This window comes from Odocoileus virginianus, chromosome 20 (assembly GCF_023699985.2).
Source record: "Odocoileus virginianus isolate 20LAN1187 ecotype Illinois chromosome 20, Ovbor_1.2, whole genome shotgun sequence".
NCBI lineage: Eukaryota > Metazoa > Chordata > Mammalia > Artiodactyla > Cervidae > Odocoileus > Odocoileus virginianus.
Genome location: NC_069693.1, coordinates 17409956 through 17427146, shown reverse-complemented (window position 1 = coordinate 17427146; position 17191 = coordinate 17409956). Strand labels below are relative to the sequence as shown.

At 56.3% G+C, this 17191-nt stretch overlaps 1 protein-coding gene across 2 annotated transcripts in view; it reads right to left on the bottom strand.

The window, feature by feature from the left end:
- The window catches only part of PEPD (peptidase D), a 118148-nt gene that overhangs the window by 93617 nt on the left and 7340 nt on the right, over positions 1–17191 (bottom strand). For both annotated transcript variants that reach the window (XM_020899266.2, XM_070450993.1), the window contains exons 2-5: positions 16236–16419; positions 14232–14359; positions 6553–6616; positions 1087–1134 (exon numbers count right to left, since the gene is read on the bottom strand). In XM_020899266.2, coding sequence (XP_020754925.2) covers positions 1087–1134; positions 6553–6616; positions 14232–14359; positions 16236–16419 — 424 coding nt within the window. The remainder of the gene's footprint in view (positions 1–1086; positions 1135–6552; positions 6617–14231; positions 14360–16235; positions 16420–17191) is intronic.

The window sequence follows — 17191 nt, the reverse complement described above, 5'->3', positions numbered from 1 at the left end:
CTTGGGACCACCTTCGACCACAAGCCCCTGCCCCCAAGTCTGGCCCATCCCCCTTGCACACGTGTGTGTGCACACACGCTCCTCACGGACAGTGTCCCAAGAACACTGTCAAATCTGACCCTGCCAGAGCTGCCGGTGTGACCCAACTCGGAAGGGATGGGACTTTCCCGGTGACGCTGGGACTCTGCTACATTTCACTCCTTTCCCTAGCTGTAAGGAGACTCCAAGTAGAACTCAGACCGGGAAGGAGAGAAAACAAAAGATTCAGAGGAAAATCTGCTATCCCCAGAGAGGCCAGGCCTTTAAAATCCCCTTTTAATTCTTCCTCAAGACCTTCAGGTGGATGTCTTATTGCGTCCCCCCAAATAAAACAAACTGGACCCACTGTGACCACAATCTTAACTTTTCTTCTCAGCCATCAAAACAGCAGGGTGGAAAAAAGAGACCATGTGAAGTGCTAACAAAAACAACTGAGAAAAAACTATTCCTGTAAAAATCAATTAACAAAGCAGAGAAGGGTCACTTTCTGTACACTCTTCATATTGGAAGCTCCCCAAGGCTGAAGAAGTGTACGAAGGCAGGCTTCTTCTCGGAGCCATTTCACAGCCCCAGCATTCCCACCCTGCCAGCCCGAGGCTGCCACAGGTCCTCTGTCATTCGGCGCCCCAGGTCCCAAATCTGACGCCACACAGCCCAGCACCTCATGGGCTGATGCAAAGGGTGTGTTTTTCAAATTCTATCAACAATGAGGGAGGCACAGGGTGGAAGCAAATTGATAAACAAACACCGAGAGCTCAACCTGACCCAAATACATCCTCTAGCCGGGTTTTAACTCTTGGAGTATGCACGGCACCTCGTCCACAATCGCCGCAGGACAGGACGCGGCCCAGGGCGACTGGAGAATGGAGGGTGTGATCCTGGACACGGTGAGTCATTCAGACCGAGGTGTCACTACTGATCACCACTGACTGCTGCTCACAGTCTTCCATGCCACCCCAAGGCCCTGACCTCTGCAGAGTCAAGCAGCTCCCCAAAGCCCCTCCCTGCGCACAGATGCTGCCTGGTCCCTGAACACCAGCCACTTACCAGCGTGAGGAGCACAGAGGGGCTCCGGGATGTCAGGACACTGGCGATCTGAAAGGTCAGAAAGAAAACATCCTCTTTAGTGCCACCACATGAAGCCTGATGGCGGTGACGTACAAGGGTTATTAAGGGCTGACAATTCACACGGATCAAGCACATCCTTCAAACAGGAAACTTACAGAGAATAAGAGACTTCAGAAAGCCAGAGAGCTATCAGGAGGCAGAGAGGGAGACAAGCTTAAACCTGGCATGCTTCCCCATGTGCTGCCCAGCCTCCGGGACCCACATGGACCCCAGCTCTCAACAGCCAGTCCCACTCGCCTGCCAAGGGCAGCACCTCTGTTCATCTGCCTGGTCCCTTGCAAAACACCTGTTCCAGCCAGCTCTTAGGCACCGGCCCCACCCGGCTGTGGTCCCCTGGGCAGACACCCGCCTCCCTGCCCCGATTCATCCCCTTGACCACATGGACTCAGCCACTCCCGACCCCACATCCTTGCTCTCCATCCCTCCCATGGCCCACTCAGGCCCTTGATTGCTGGTTGCTTCCTAGCCAACCCCCTTGAACAACCCCACTCCCACCCCCGCCATGCAGGCTCATCCCCATGCCTTTGCCTGGGCTCTCACTGCTGTCTGGCACACTTCTCCCCATCTCAGCTGCTTCCTCAATTTGTACTCAAGACTTAGGTCCCTGCCCACCTCCCAGGCAGGTTGGTTCACCCCATCCTCTACTGCCCCCGAACAGCCCTCATTCCCCTGGCAACCTGCCCATCACACTGCATCGGCCATGACATCCAAGGGTGCCTGCCACTCCAGTGGGACCACCTGCTTCCTCTCCTGGCCCCACCCCTCAGTCCACTCTGCATCTTGGCCATGGCAGCTCCCACTGTATTTGGGCCCCCTCCCCACGCCCTCACCCTAAACTCTAACACTCTGGCACAGGACGGGAGTTAGGGGGATTTGTTTGTTGTTTCAACTGCTTTATGGAACCGTCACTGACATATTCTATGCTGCACATTATTTGAAGTGCATGTTTTGATAAGCTTTGACATATGTAATACATATGCTTTTTAATACTGAGAGGCTCCCAGAGAATATCTGGAAGATACTGAAAACTATAAAAAAAGATAAAACACACCTACAAAACCATCCCCTGAGACTTTTTACCTCTGCACATAAAAACAGATCTGTAACGACATTTGGATCATATGAAGTTACACGCTTCGCTTATTTCCTGTCATTAAATATTCTTCAAACATGCCATTTTTACCAGTCACTACTGAGGGGGATGGTAAACATCCAGGGAGACCTTGATGATGGCCTGTGTCAGTCACTGCAGACTCATTTCATGTAACCACCCAAGAAACTAGTGCTGCAAATTCAGGTTTCACTGGTGAAAAAGCTTAAGGGGAACTTCCTGGTGACCCCAGAACCTGCAATCCCTGGTCAGGAAACTAAGATCCCACATGCAGGGCAACTAAGCCCACGCGCCACAACTACTGGGCCTGCGCACTCCAGAGCCCTCGCACCACAACTAGAGAGCCTGAGCACCACAGTGAAAGATTCTGCATGACGAAAGGAAGCGCCTGTGTGCTGCAACTAAGATCTGATGCAGCCAAATAAATAAACACTGCGTGCACACATGCTCAGTTGCCCAGTTGAGTCCGAATCTGTGACCCCATGGACAGGAGCCTGCCGGGCTCCTCTGGGATTTCCCAGGCAAGAATACTTGAGTGGGTTGCCATTTCCTTTTGCAGGGGATCTTCCCGACCTCAGGATCAAACCCGCATCTCTTCTTGCATCTCCTCCCACGTCTCTTGCATTGACAGGTGGATGCTTTACCACTAAGCCACCTGAGAAGCCCCAAAATAAACAGTAAAATAAAAAACTTAAGACTTCATCTAACCAGGTTCACAGTTAAAAGACAGCAGAGTGCAGAGTTGCGCCGTGTCCTAGTCTCTTAACAGAGCTGGCATAGTTTATTTACTCATTCCTCTGTGGGCACTTACATTATTTCTAATGATTATTATAAATCATGACAATGGACATCCTGGTATAGAGTCTTTATTTCCTTAAAATAAATTATCTTTAAAAAAAATTGATTTAGGGAAACTGCTGTCTGACAAGCCCCACACTTTGTCAATTTTTTGATGAGTCCCGGATGTGTACCAACCACCCTCCCACCAACACTCCATCTCCCCAGGCCCTCCTCGTTTGCTCAGTAACTGCTCTGAGAATGACTGAAGCCTGGCCTCGGAGCTGCACGCGCCACAGCACGCTGAGTCACTGACACTCCCCAGGCCCTCCTTGAGGAGGGGGCGGCTCATTAGAAGGAACCGGAGCCGTGCTTGTCAGCCCTGGGTGTGTTGTTACGGCGACTGAAGGGTCTACATTCATCAGCGTGGAGCGGGTCTGTCAATTGCAGCAGCAGAGCCAGAGCACAAGCGGGCACTTGGGGATTGTAGGCGCTATTGTCCTTGGGAGAGGGGAGGAGGATGACAAATGTGCTGGCTGCTAGTTTTCTTCTCGGCTGCGACTCAGGACATGCTGGTGGGGGATAATAGAGGAGAAGGAGCAGACGGATGGAGGAGGTCTGACGTGGCGGGCCGGGTGTCTGACGGTCCTGGCAGGACAGCATCTTTTATTGATCACGACCTCTTGAGTGGGCCCTGCTTACCTCTGTGGCTGTGAAACCTCCCCAAGCCGGGCAGCTGCATCTGCCCTTCCCTGTGGAGACCCATTACTGCTACACTCTCATCGGCACACCCTGATTCCATGCCTCTGAAATTAAGCTGACGGGAGGCAGCTATGCGTCACCAGCGGGAAATGCCACTCCACATACAGGATGACACAACTCTGGCCACACAGGGCCTGGTTTCCATGGAGCAGCGGTCACTGGGGACCCACCAGCTCTCATGAACCAGTGCTGTTAAACACCCCTGCCTAACTTCATGCCACAGCACCTGTTTCCCAGATAGCCTGGCCTGTCCGGCAGGTTGAGGTGGACAGCAAACACAGAATGCTTCAGAGCCCTGTGGACAAGGATCCTTCCCTGGGGACAGTCAGAGGCTTCCTCTTGCACCCTCGCACCCAAGGCTTCCACCAGGCCTGCTGGCCACTCTTCAAGGGTGATGATCCAGAAAAGGGGGCTGGACGATCCTTGACCAGTACTATCAAAACAAGCTCCTACTGCTCCAGGAAGCTGCGTTCACGATGCAAAAAGCAAAGCTTTTAAAAAAATGAACATTTATCATGGCAGTCTGAAACAGGGCTGCACAATGGTTTTTATATGCAGCAATGCATTTAAAATTTTCAAATTGTTCCTAAAATTTAAATGTGGGGAATGACCATAAACAACATGGATGTGCATCTACTCACGAACAATTGGGGTATCCGGTAACGTGGGGACAGTGTCCCACAGAGCGATCGGGGGCACCCCACTTCCTGATGCCTTTACCCACTGAGGTGGGGAGACGGGGGGTATCAGCCACTGGGATGTCACCAAGGTCTCTTATATCTGAGTCAGTGACCTTGGCAACACCTGTCTGGTGCCACAAAAGAGGACACAAGACTTGCCCTCTGCCAGGCCAGCTCCCATCACCAGGGACACAGCCTCTGCACTGCACCTCGACGGCAATGCCTAGCCCCTCTCAAGGTTTTCCTGGGCCCCACCCTCTCAGGGGAGCCACCATTCACTCGACCTTCTCAATAATTAAACTCAGGATCACCTATAGGAGGAGGGGGAACTACATAGCCAGGTTTGCTACATCAGCCACCTGCATGTGGTATCGAATGACAGGCCATGGCCTGGGGTGGGGGCTTCCTGCCTTCTTTCAGAGAAGACAAGTGTCAGCTGCTTCCTGTCTGTGATTTGCGCAGACGGCCACGGCTGTCTGAGGGTTAGATTGAGCCAAGCCTCATAGAACCGGCCCAACACAAAGGGCTTCCTGTCACCGTCCGTGATGGGGCAGCCCCGGGCACCTTGAGTGCCTCCCAGCTTAGCCGTCTGTACTTTGGTTGGGCTCCAAGTCAAGCCACAGAAAATCCAAGGCATTTGGGGGCCTTGTCAGCTCTACAGGCGCGTCCAGCAGCACCAGATCACTTCTGATAGGGCACAGGCGGGGGTGGAGGGTGCGCCTCTGGGGTCCACAGGCTCTGAGGTCACATCCAAGTCTGGTACTCCACACTGGTGGGGCTGTGGATGAGGCCCTTCGCTGCTTGGAGCCTTGGCCTCCTCCTTTTATCAGGGTGAGACTCTGGCCCCCACAGCACAGGGCAGAGGGAGGAGGGAATCCATGAGAGTTACTGAGGTGCCTGGAACCCGCAGGTGCCGCCCCAGAGTGAAGCACCTCTCCCCCAGTCCATATGAGCCCTCATTTCCAGTAAGATCCACAGGAGAAACAGGCACGACAAAGCCGATGACACTGATGATAAAGGGGCCTGCAGAAAGCTCCCTGTTTTCAACTCCACTGATGCCTTCACTTAAGATTCTGCTTCCTAAACACAGATTCAGAATGAGCTGGTCTGTGGGGCTGTAATCCTAGACCATCATTACAGGCTTTCCTGTCCTGACACGAGACCTCTTCTGTTTTACCTCATCTAGAAGCCAGCTCTCCTTCTCCCCAGAAATCACAGTGTAAGTGGAGCTGAGTTCACCCTCTTCCTGCCACTGCCCACCCCCTGGTCACAGAAGCAAAACCATTAGATTGTGGCTGGGAGGCTCTGACTTGGTGGGCTGAGCCCCAGGACCCCTCCCAGGATGCCCACCTCCAGGTTTCACACCCAGGAGACCAGGAAGGTCAAGGTCCCAAAGGGCAATAATGTTACAATGCAGTTTACAAAGGCAGGAGGGACACACCCACCAAAGGAGAGGATCAGAACAAAATGAGAACTAAGCATGGGCATCTCCCCCTGTTCTAACAGCAGTGGAAGTCAGGGGCAGCCGCTTCCAATTGCCTGGACTGCAGACAGATTCAAAGCCCCAGGAAGACAGTTGCATCCCTACCCTGGCCACACACTATTGGCCAAGCACACTGGGAAGAAGATTAAAGCTGGGGGGAGTTCCCTGGTGGCCTAGTGGTGAGGATTCCACGCTTTCACTGCCGTGACCCAGGTTCCATCCTTAGTTGGGGAACTAAGATCTCGCAAACTCTGTGGCATAGCCAATAAATAAATAAAAGTATAGCCAGGGGACCTCCAAGTCCACCCCACCCCACAGGCCTCTCGCAACCTGGGGCTTTTCTGACAGCAGCATCTGCAGCTGATGAGGGCCTGCGAGAGGGCCTCCTGACACATGAAGGCCCAGTCGAGCCTGATCAGACCTTCACAGAGATAGCCTCCCCTGGGCAGCTCAGCAGCCACCTCCCAGGTACCAGACGCTTCCGGCACTGCTAAGGGGGCTGGTGGCTGGCCCATGCTGTCCCGCAATATCAAGCCAGGCTGCGGCAGGGGAAGGGGTCAGCCACTACTGACCTCGTCTGTGTACTGGACGTCATCCACAGCGTACTTCTCCTTGAAGTGCTCCTTGGAGTGGATCCTCAAAAGAAGCACAAAGGCCAGGGTCAGGTTTGGCCTTGGCTGGGCCCCGGCTGCCTTCCCACCCCCAAGTCATCCACCCCACCCCATTCCTACCCAATCCAGCACTTGGCACCAAGCCGGTCTGCCCAACACAGACTCAGGGACAGTGGGCAAAGGACACTGGGCCACAGAGAGACCGCTGAACCCCGCCTGCCTCCCTCCACCTTCCCAGCCGACCTCTGCTCTTCCTTCGAGTCTGTGACCCTCGCCGCTGGCAGCAAGTAGGGACAACCCTCCCTCCACCCGCCAGGGAGAGTCCAAGGGCAGCCTGTCTGCACACCCTACTCTTTGGGGAGTGAAATAAGCTGCCTCCCAGGCCCCCACGGAGCCTCTTTAAAGGAAAGTTTAAAAATTAAAAATTAACATTTTAAAGAAGTCAATAACAGTATTACTCACTGTGATGAGAAACACTCAAGCTTACTCATCGTGCCTAAAAAATCAGCTGGTGAGAAGACAAAGACCCGGAGCGGAGGTGTCTGAGTCGCCCCTGCCCGGCTCACGGTCACGTGTGTGCTGACTGTGGTCATGGCTGTGCTGGGCAAGGCTGGCGGGTCCAGCAAGTGCCACCCCCACCCCCCAGCCTCTTGGTGGGAAAAATGAATCAATGTCACTGCTGGTGACAGAGCTCACATCAGGAGCATTAGCCACCCTGGAGAAGGGTGTCCAACCCAAGTCTAGCATCACACACACACACAATGCACTGCGCCATCCCATGCCTGGGCACTGCATCAGCTCAGGGGTTCGCCCTTCCCCTGCCTGCGATGTGTGGTACTCTAGTCACTAAGTGTCAGATCCAAAGGCGGTCTCAGAGGAAGCAGCAGATGGCTTTTGGAGTGTGTTTCCTGGGCTGTCAAGGATGAGCAGACAGGCAGGGTGAGGTGCCAAGGACAGCGCGCCTGGGAGGCCCACAGGGGATAAGGAAGAGGGCACTTGGAGACAACCACCTCTGAGCAAGCTCCACGCACTTCTGAGGTACCAGCATCACTACCCAGAAAACAGACTCCCATCCCCTCTCTGAGTGGGAATTTTCCTTCCACCCAAACAGGCAGCCCAGCCTGGACTGTGGCCAGGAAACACACAGCATGATCCAGGGACAGACAGGCGGCCTTGGGGATCAGCAGCAGGGCACTCACAGCCCCAGGGGGCAAGCTGGGCAGGGGAGACAGTGGTCCCTGGCAACGGGCAGCTCACTGTCCCAGAACCCTCTTTGCTTCATCTCCCTTCTGGGTTCTCTGACATGGGCACTGGGTGCCAAGCTTCCATCATTAATTAAACTTGCAGGATCCAATTGCATCAGCTTCTGTGGTTGAGACAGGACTCAAAGGTAAATGGCCAAAGTCTGGTGCCTCTGTTAGCATCGACCATAGCAGTTACACGGGGCAGGAACTGATGACAAGCACCCTGTGTGGACACTGGAGGCCCTGGCTCCAAGGCTTACTGCCGAGAGCTCGCTGACCCTTTGCTACTAAGGGGTGACACTCTGCAGGTGACCCTGCAGCCACACACAGAAGCGCAGGCCAGAAGGGCAAGAGGTAGGGACCTTGGCGTCATCACCATGTTCCCGCTGACTGCTGTGACTCCAGCCCCAGCTAAGTACAGACACTCAACATCCTCGGTGGGTCCCCAGTTCACCTGTGGGCCCCCATCACTCCATCTGCTCCAGCTGTGACAGACATCAAAAGCAAACACTCGAAAGAGTCAGGAAGAGCTAAGGGCCTGCTTCCGAGGCGGGCCTCGATGATCCTACAGAGGGGTGTCTCCGCCATTAGCTTGGACACTGACCTTCTCATCTCACCTCCTGTTGGGGACCCTAACCCTCCCAGGTCTTCCAAGCCATCTTACCGCAGGGACACCAGCTCCTGCCGGCCCTGCCCGGGGGCGGGGTGGGGGTGGGAGGGGTCTTGTCAATCAGGATTCAGCAGAAACCCAGGAGATTTCAGATCTGGGAACATCTCCATGTATTCAGCCTGAGGTCAAAGTTAACAGGGAGGAACCGGTGGAGGGGGGCGGAGGAGGGAGTAAAGGAGAGAGGAGCACAGCAAGCTGTGACCCATGGGTGGCCCAGGGCTGTGTGCTTGCCTGTCCACCCCTCACCTACCAGCCACGAACCAGCCCACTTGCCCGGGAGCCAAGGAGCCACGAGCAGCCAGCCAGCCCACGGGAGAGGCAGATGCTGCTGCTCTGATGTCCAGGAGGAAGCACGTTGGGAAGTCAGCCCCACCAAACGCCCTTTGCCCACCTCAACAAGTCCAGAGTGCACATGGGCCTCAAGGGCCTCGAGTCACCCAACTAGCCACAGGCCTGGCTCTCAGCAGGAATAACCAACTGCATCGTTTCTGGCACTTAGCATGTCACTTCTTCCTAAAGGATAGGGATAGTTAAGTTGGAATAGTACTTATTTTTCATGTTTTGGGGCCAATTCTAGTAAAAATCATTTAAATGGCACCGTAAGAGATAAGTGTGCCAGACCACCATGTCACCCAGCCACCAGAGGGACTGACAGGAAAAGGAGTGGCGTGTCCACAGGAACCCTGCAGGAGAGGTCACTGGGCAACCCCATGCCCACCGAGCGCTGGGCCGGCCGCGGCCACACGGAGAGCAGCACGCTGCCCGGACTGGAGTCTGCAGTCCAGCGGGGCAGCTCAGGCCAGATCTCGTCATATGGGAGATCCACGTGGCAGCAACTGGATGCGAGAGAATGGGCCAGCAGGGAAGCCAACCCCACCCCAGGAACTCTCCCTTCAAAAGGAAAGGGGCAACCTGAATCTCCCACAACATTGTTAATCAGCTATACCTCAATGCAAAATATTTTAGGTATTAAAAAATTAAAATTAAAAAAAAATGTACAAAAAAGGAAGGGGAAGCTTTGGCAGGAGAGAGGAGGCAGGACCCCCTCTCAAAAGGGTTCACATCTTCAGGAAGGAGCCGGTGTCCGCGGCCCCGGCCCATGCAGGCCTTCTCCACTGGTGACTGGGCCCAGCAGGTGACAGGGGAGGCCTCTCCTAGAACTCAGAGTCAGGGCGGGCACAGTGAGAGCCAACACCCTGTGCGGGGCCTCCCCTGAGAAGGAAACTTTAAACTAACGCCCACGGGGCAGACACAGTGAAACCCTCTAGAAAATAAAATTTCCAAGCACAGGTCTAACTGGCGAGCTGACCACCTGCATGTGGCTAATGAACCAGTAACAGGGCCAAATCACAGCTGTCAGCATCCATGTCCAGCAGCCGGAGCCTGCCTGCAGCTCTTCCCCTCCTGCTCACCACGTAGCGCCCCGCACCAGCTCCGGAATGAAGGTGGCAACCATGTGGGGGTTCTATTAGCTTGAGAAAGAAGAGCAGGACTCTCCAAAGTGCGGGTCACTGATCCTGGGGGCAAGGAGGCAATTCTCAGAGAGGCTGGTGCAGGGAGCAGAGGTGACAGACAGGAACCTGGCTGAGCGTCTTGGCAAAACCCCTTGCCAGGCCTCAGGCTGCCTGGGGTCAGAGCCAAAGGAATTCCCTCGGTCCTCCTCCTCTGCGAGGCCTGCACCTCTCATCACTATCCTGAAGACAAGGGAGCCAGGACCAGGCCACCAGACAGGCTGAGGCAGCCGTCATCCTGTGACCCAGCTGTGTGTACAGGGTGGGGGGGGCAGAGGCTGGGTGAAAACACCCCACACCCCCCACATACGCACCACACCACAACCATACAACATACACACACTGCACCACACATACTGTGCCACACCCCACTCCCATGTCATCCACCCTACACATACATATACATACACACCACCCTAACATATACCACACCACATATACCCCCTATACGCCCCACACACAGACCCACACACATCACACATGCACACATCACACACACCACAGCACAGAGCACACACACTTCAGTTCCCACACCAGGAAGCGCCATGTTCAGGGCCTCAGCCCTGCAGACACCTCCCTCCTCCCTACAAACCCCAGGCCAGCCACACTCTCTCACGTTCAAGCCCGAGGTCTCAGCCAGGAGTGGGAGCGGAACACAGCCAGGCTGCCAAGGTCCTAGAAGGGGTCCCCCAACCTGGCCCAGAGTCGTTCGCCCTCTATCCATGCTGAAGCTTCCCCAGGGTGCCAATTTCCCGCCTGCTCAGAGGACCCCAGACACCCTGGGGGCCAAAACTGCCATCAGCTGAGCCGGATTCTGACGGAAATGACAGGAAACACTCTCACATCAAAAAAACCACCAGACTTGTACAAGCAAAGATGCCAAATAAAAACAAAATAGAAACTACCACATTCCCGTCCCCACAACGGCCTGGGCTGAGTGAGGAACAGCCTGAGCCACTGGCTGCCCTCGGGCCCCTCGCGTCTGAAGCCTTGATGACAGGACAGGCTGTTTACACAGGAAGCGGCAAATGTGGAGACGGGGGTGCTGTTTCCCTGGGCGACTTCGGATTGCAGTATCTGCCAGCAGAATTTTCAAAAGCCATCGCAGAGAGACTCGGAAGGAAGCTGAGGAGCTGAAGGTCAAACGTTCAGGCTGGCGGGTTTTGATCACAAAGGCCAGGTAATCCCGCCAGCCTCGCTCCCGCCCTATTGATCAGGAGTGTCTGATCAGCTCCGCACATCAGATCCAGCCACTCCCCACTCCAGCCCCAGACAGACCAACCCTTCCACTACCCTGTGCCCGACATGCCGCCTTCTCTCCCGAAGGCTTGGGACACGTGGACTAGTAGAAGGTCACACCAGAGCAGAGGGAGGGAAAGGCCAAATGGGGTAGGCATGGAGGGGAGCCAGGTCTGCCAGAGACAAGGGGCTAGCTCTCTGCTGTGGAGCCAGAATGCCCTGGGGACCGGCCTGCTCCGTCTGGCCTGCCCAGACCACCTGGAGCCTTTCCGACAGGGAGACGCGCCCTGCAGACTCATCTGTACCCTCCAAAATCCACACCACACAGTCAGCTGCCCTGGTAAAGCAGGGACAGACCAGAGAAGAACTTTTTAACAGCAGCTCTGAAACGCAGCCATGGTCAGAGTGCAGAAGATCATTCCTGTATTATTGAAGACTATGCTCTAGAACTGGAGAAGGCAATGGCACTCCACTCCAGTACTCTTGCCTGCAGAATCCCAGGGACAGGGGAGCCTGGTGGGCTGCCGTCTATGGGGTCGCACAGAGTCTGACAGGACTGAAGCGACTTAGGAGCAGCAGCAGCAGCAACACCATGCTCTGGAACAGGCAACCGCTAACAGCTGCTTCCTGACCAGTCAGGTCCAGAGTTTTAAACCCTCATGTTAGGATGTCCCTGGTGGTCCAGGGGTTAAGACTCTGCACTTCCACTTCAGGGGGCAAGGGTTAGATCCCTAGTCGGGGAACTAGATTCCACATGTCATGCCAAGCGACCAAAACAAAACCCCCCAAATGCCATTTGGCTGTGGGGAGGCAGGGTGAGACCTGCTCAGCTGTGTGGAGTCCCCAGGGCCAGGAGGCACACCCTGGAGGATGTCCACCCTACCCCGTGGACAGGTACTCCCTGACTTCTGGCAAGTCAGCCCTGGGTAAGCAGCATCAGTGGCCAGAAGGGGGGACGCCCTCAGAGCCCCGCCACGCCTTCTGATGGAAACTCACCACTGTCCACACCCACGTCTCACGGGGCTGCATCTCTGATGCCCTGGGCGTCTCAGCACACCTGGGGCCAGGAGGCAGGGCCACGGGGAGGCTGAGAGGGTGGGAAGGCCAAGGCCACGGGGGCCATCCAGGCACAGGGGCCCCGGACACGCCACTGGCAGGAAAGGCTGAGGCTACAGCTTGGTGATCACCTCATGGTGCAGGGAGGGCTCTGGGAGAAGCTTCTCACCCAGACCAGATCTAAACTCTCACCAGGAAACTCCTGCAGTCACCAGGGCTTCGTGACAAGCCACCCTGACCCATAGGGGAGTAATAAACCATGTACCACGCCCACAGACCCTGCAGGCTGGGGCTCAGGACAAGAGTCCCAAGAGAGCTGGGGCTCCAGCGGGGGGTGCTGGCTGACAGCCGGCTCTGGGCCCTCCACACAGTGAGTCTGGGTTCCTCACCACGTGGCAACTGGGCTCAAGGAACGAGAGCCTGATGGAAACTACAGCACAATTTACAGTCTAGCCCCAGAAGTCACAGGCTCTCCTGGGGGCTCAGATGGTAAAGAATCCGCCTGCCATGTAGAAGACTTGGGTTCAGTTCCTGGGTTTGAGTAGATCCCCTGGAGAAGGGAACGGCTACCCACCCCAGTACTCTCGCCTGGGAAATCCATGGACAGAGGAGTATGGAGGGCTACAGTCCATGGGGTCACAAAAAGTCAGATACAACTGAGCGACTAACACTCACTTCACTCAGAAGTCACACAGTGACCCAGCCACGTTTATGCATTGAGGCCGTGACCCAGGTCCTGACCAAGCCAGGCAGGAGGGAAACGATTCCAACTCTCCATAGGGAATGGCCATAAATACTATGGACATCACAAGCTGCCTGTCCCCAGCATCATCACTGCCTCACTCCAATGCCACACCACAGTGACCATCCCACAGTATAACCACCGCACAGTGACTGACTAAAGCCCTGGTGATGCCTCATGAGCAGCACCGTGGCTGTTCCACGGATAAGGCATTGGAGGCTCTGACAGTGGTCAGACCCGCTCTCCGGAGAAGCCCACTGAGGTTGGGGGGCCCTGCCCTGGCCCTCTGCACAGACGCCTCGTCATTCAAACCAGCCACAGATCCGCCAGCCAACCTGGCAATGAGCGTTGGGACATGAGGCAGTGAAGGCTGCAATTTGTATATTAGCCCAGAATAAGCACTCTCCTGGCAGAAATGACATGCTAGAAGGTGGAGAGCATCTAGCAGAATTCTCTGATCACCCAGTTAAGTACAGCCTCCACCTCAGCACCCTGGAGTCGGCAGGAACAGCTCCTGGGAGCAGCGGATGTGGCCAAGGGTCCTGACACTGGCAGACATCTGATGAGTGTGGCAGCCTCTCAGCCTCACTCAGGCCTCTGGCCCCAAGCTTATCACACAGCATACCCCAGAGCATGACCCTGTCTCCCAGCTGAGCCACCGGAGGCAGGGCCTACATCCTCGGCCCCTCATGGCTTAGCCCAGAGGCCAGTAGATGGGAGGCAACCCGTGACATCATGCAATCCGTGACAGGCCTCAGAGGAGGACCCCTGGATGTCCTCCCTGGCCAGAGCCAACCCCAGCACACGAGGGTGGTGCCGCCTCCCATGGATGCTACACAGGAGTGAAGGTCCCCCCTGCCCAGAGCCAAGGCCTCAGGAATCTCAACACAGCCGGGAATCTGGAATCTCAGTATTAACAAACACCACCTCCAAACAAACGTGAAAAGTCTGCGGCTCCTGCTCTGACACTCCTTCCCATCCAAGGGCACTGGGCTCCAGCCCAGAGCAGGCTGTTAATACGCTTGCCCACTAAGCCTTGCCCCTTGCTGACCTTCCCCTGTTGCCACTCACAGGCCAGGCAGTGACCCCGCTCCCAGCCCGCCAGTGGCCAGCAGGCACGCTCACAGCCCCCAGTCAGTGGCCAGCAGGCACGCTCACAGCCCCAGACTGCTCCTTACTTGCCCATCCAGGTGGCGTGGCTGGGAGGAAGCCTGGGCACGAAGAGAGTGGCCGTCCCGGTGTCCACGTCGATCACGCCGTAGCAGCCTGGCTCGGTGACACCAAACGTCCAGTGAAAGAAGGATTCCTGTGGTGGGAACAAGGACACAGGTCACCCAGTCGGCAGGACAGAAACTTGAGGCGCAAGGAGAGAGGTGGGGAGTCTGACCGAGCACCTTCCTTCCCACACCCCAGAGAGGAGACTCAGGCTCCCCGGCTCTTGAAGTCGGACCTCAGTCTCACACCGCCCTGCACCTCAGCACTGTGCCCCCCACTCCAACCAACTGCCATCTTCTCCTTCCTCCTGGCTGGCTGCTTGGACCCCACTTCATGCCCGTGTCCCAGGCCCACCCGCCATCCCTGCCTCCCCGCCACAGCCCTCAGGTCCCAGACAGGACAGGTTAAAACTCGGGTTCCCAAGAGCATCACAGATCTGGCAACGCCCTACCTGCATCCTCCTGTCCCTCTCCACCTCTCTGCCACCCCCACTGCCTGCAGGCAGGCAAGGTTCCACCTTGACTTAAGACGCCCAGGCCAGGCATCTGCTCAGAAGCAGATTCCTCCATTTAGGACTTCTTCCTTCCTTCTCCCGCCCCCGGGGCAGCTGATGACTTCAGTGTTTAGCATTAAACACGGAGCTAAAATAGCGTTGTAAAGGTATGAAGTGGAGGAGGCGCTCTTCTAAAATTAATCTTGCATAAAACATCAGTAAGGGAGCCAACAGCTGAATTTAGGAGACTGGTTTTTAAACCACAGACTATGGAAACCTCAAGAAGCATCACGACGAGGCAGAGAAAACTTATTTAGACCTCCACGTCTCCAGCAACCCAGGGACGGCAGGAACGAAGAGGCAGAGGGAAGCCCTCCAGTAGGAGACACTTTCTGTGGAAGGTGCTGCGTGCGCCATGGCTCCCAGCAGTGGATCTAGGCCTGTGCCCCAAAGGGTAGACACTGTCCAGCTGCGGAGGCCACGCTTTGCTGCCTGCTCTCCACGCTCAGCTCCCTTCCCATTCCCCTGCCTGCTCCCTGACCTGAATGCTGGACAGCCATGTCCTCTAGGCCTTGCCTGGCCCCAGGGAGTTCCCAGTGCATCAGACCCCTGCTCTGGGAGACTTGGAGTCAGCAGATGGGTTCTAATTAATCCCAGCTCCCCCTCTGGCAAGTCATTTCCTGCTGAGTCTATTTCCTCATCTGTAAAGTGGGGGCAGCCTAGGGCCCCCTGGGTGAGCCTCTGATGACTGTCCTCGTTCCTGTCCCTGGGAACTGAGTGATGCCAGAGGCCATCACACCCAGGCTGGCTTTCTACAGCTTGGCCACCCACCGCCATCCCCCAGGGTTCTAGAACTTTGAGGAGCCCCTGGATCACTTCCCAGGGGAGGAAACCAAACCCAAGGGGTCAGCACTGGCCAAGCTGGGATGAATGCCAGGGCACTGGACTCCTGTTCAGACCCTGCTCCCACGCCTCCTCCTCCTAGGACCTCTGTAGCACCAGTCCATTCTCCTTGCTGTGGTGAAATCTGGTCACAGGAACTCGGCCCTCCCCAACAGCACCTCTCCCAGCCCAGGGAAGGCTGCCCAGCCCACCCTCTGGGGTCCAATCCTGTGGATACCATTCCCCCACCTAGAACACCGAACCCCAGCTCCACCTGTCAGAATTCACACTGGCCTTCAGGGTCCATACCCAATACTGCCTCCTCCAGGAAGCCTTGCCTGCTTGCTCCCCAGGAACATATCCCTCCGTACTCTGATCTGAGAGAGCAGAGGCTGATTGGTGACAGCTCTGCCTCCGGAGTGGGGGCCCCCCTGGGGACCTCAGCCTTGGCCTGCCTTCAGAGAACCTCCTCCTGGTCCCTCAGGAGGGCAGAGTTGCCCAGACCCACCCGGCCTGGTGCTGGAGGAGGGCAGACGGCCTACAGGAGGCCCAGCGCACACCCAAGAGGCGGGAAGCTGCTGGCAGGGCTCACCTGGCGGAAGATCACCCCGGTGTCGGTGCAGTAGCGCTGCGTCTCCTCGCCGCCCTGCAGCACCACCGCAGAGCCCGCCTGCACCGCCGGGTTCTTCCGTAGCCGCTCACACAGGCGCCGCCTGTTCAGCGCGAAGAGTGCCAGCGGCACCTTCAGGGTTTCGTTCCCCAGCCAAAATGAGGGTCTGCAAAGACACAAACAGGCTTCTGTTAGCACCGCCAGGCACATGCCCTATGCACAGTCTGGGGCAGCCGCAGGGCCCAGCCTGGCACCGGACCCCCATTAGCACGTGGCAAGCTGATCCAAGCTCGACCTGTGCGTGATCCAGAAGTAGCTCCTTGCCGGGCCACCGGTGGACTACAGGGGCTGTCAACCAAACTCTCCCCTCCTGGCCCTGAGCGCCAGACAAGTGGGATGAGGGGCAGCTGGGTCTGTTTAACCAGCAGACAGATGAGGCCACCAAGGGAAACTCTATAATGGTGCCCAGACACACTCCCTACCCTCCAGTTCCTGCCCTCAAGGAGCTTCCCATCCATGTGAGATGTTTTCCCAGAGGACACTGGATCCCTGCCCATGTGTCTGCAGGCTGCATCTGCTCTGTAGGTCACAGACCCGGCAGCCCGGGTTGTTTCTCACCTGAGCTGGGACACACACACAGACACAGACACACACACACACAGACACACACAGACACACACAGCACTCAGCACCAGGCACTGAGCCGAGCCAGGCCTGTATGTGCCAAATGACTGAGGGGGAACCATGACAAGATGGATCCGGAAGTTGCGGCCTTTGGGCTGAGGCCTCCCCTCCACCTGGGCGTGGCATGAGCTACCCCTCAAGTTTCTCCCCACCCCCAACCCCCTGCGCTGCTCCAGCATCAATTTTCCCCTCTGGGGATCATTCTCAGCATTCAGAAGTACAGGAACCTCACCCATCTTTAAAATAAATAAGTA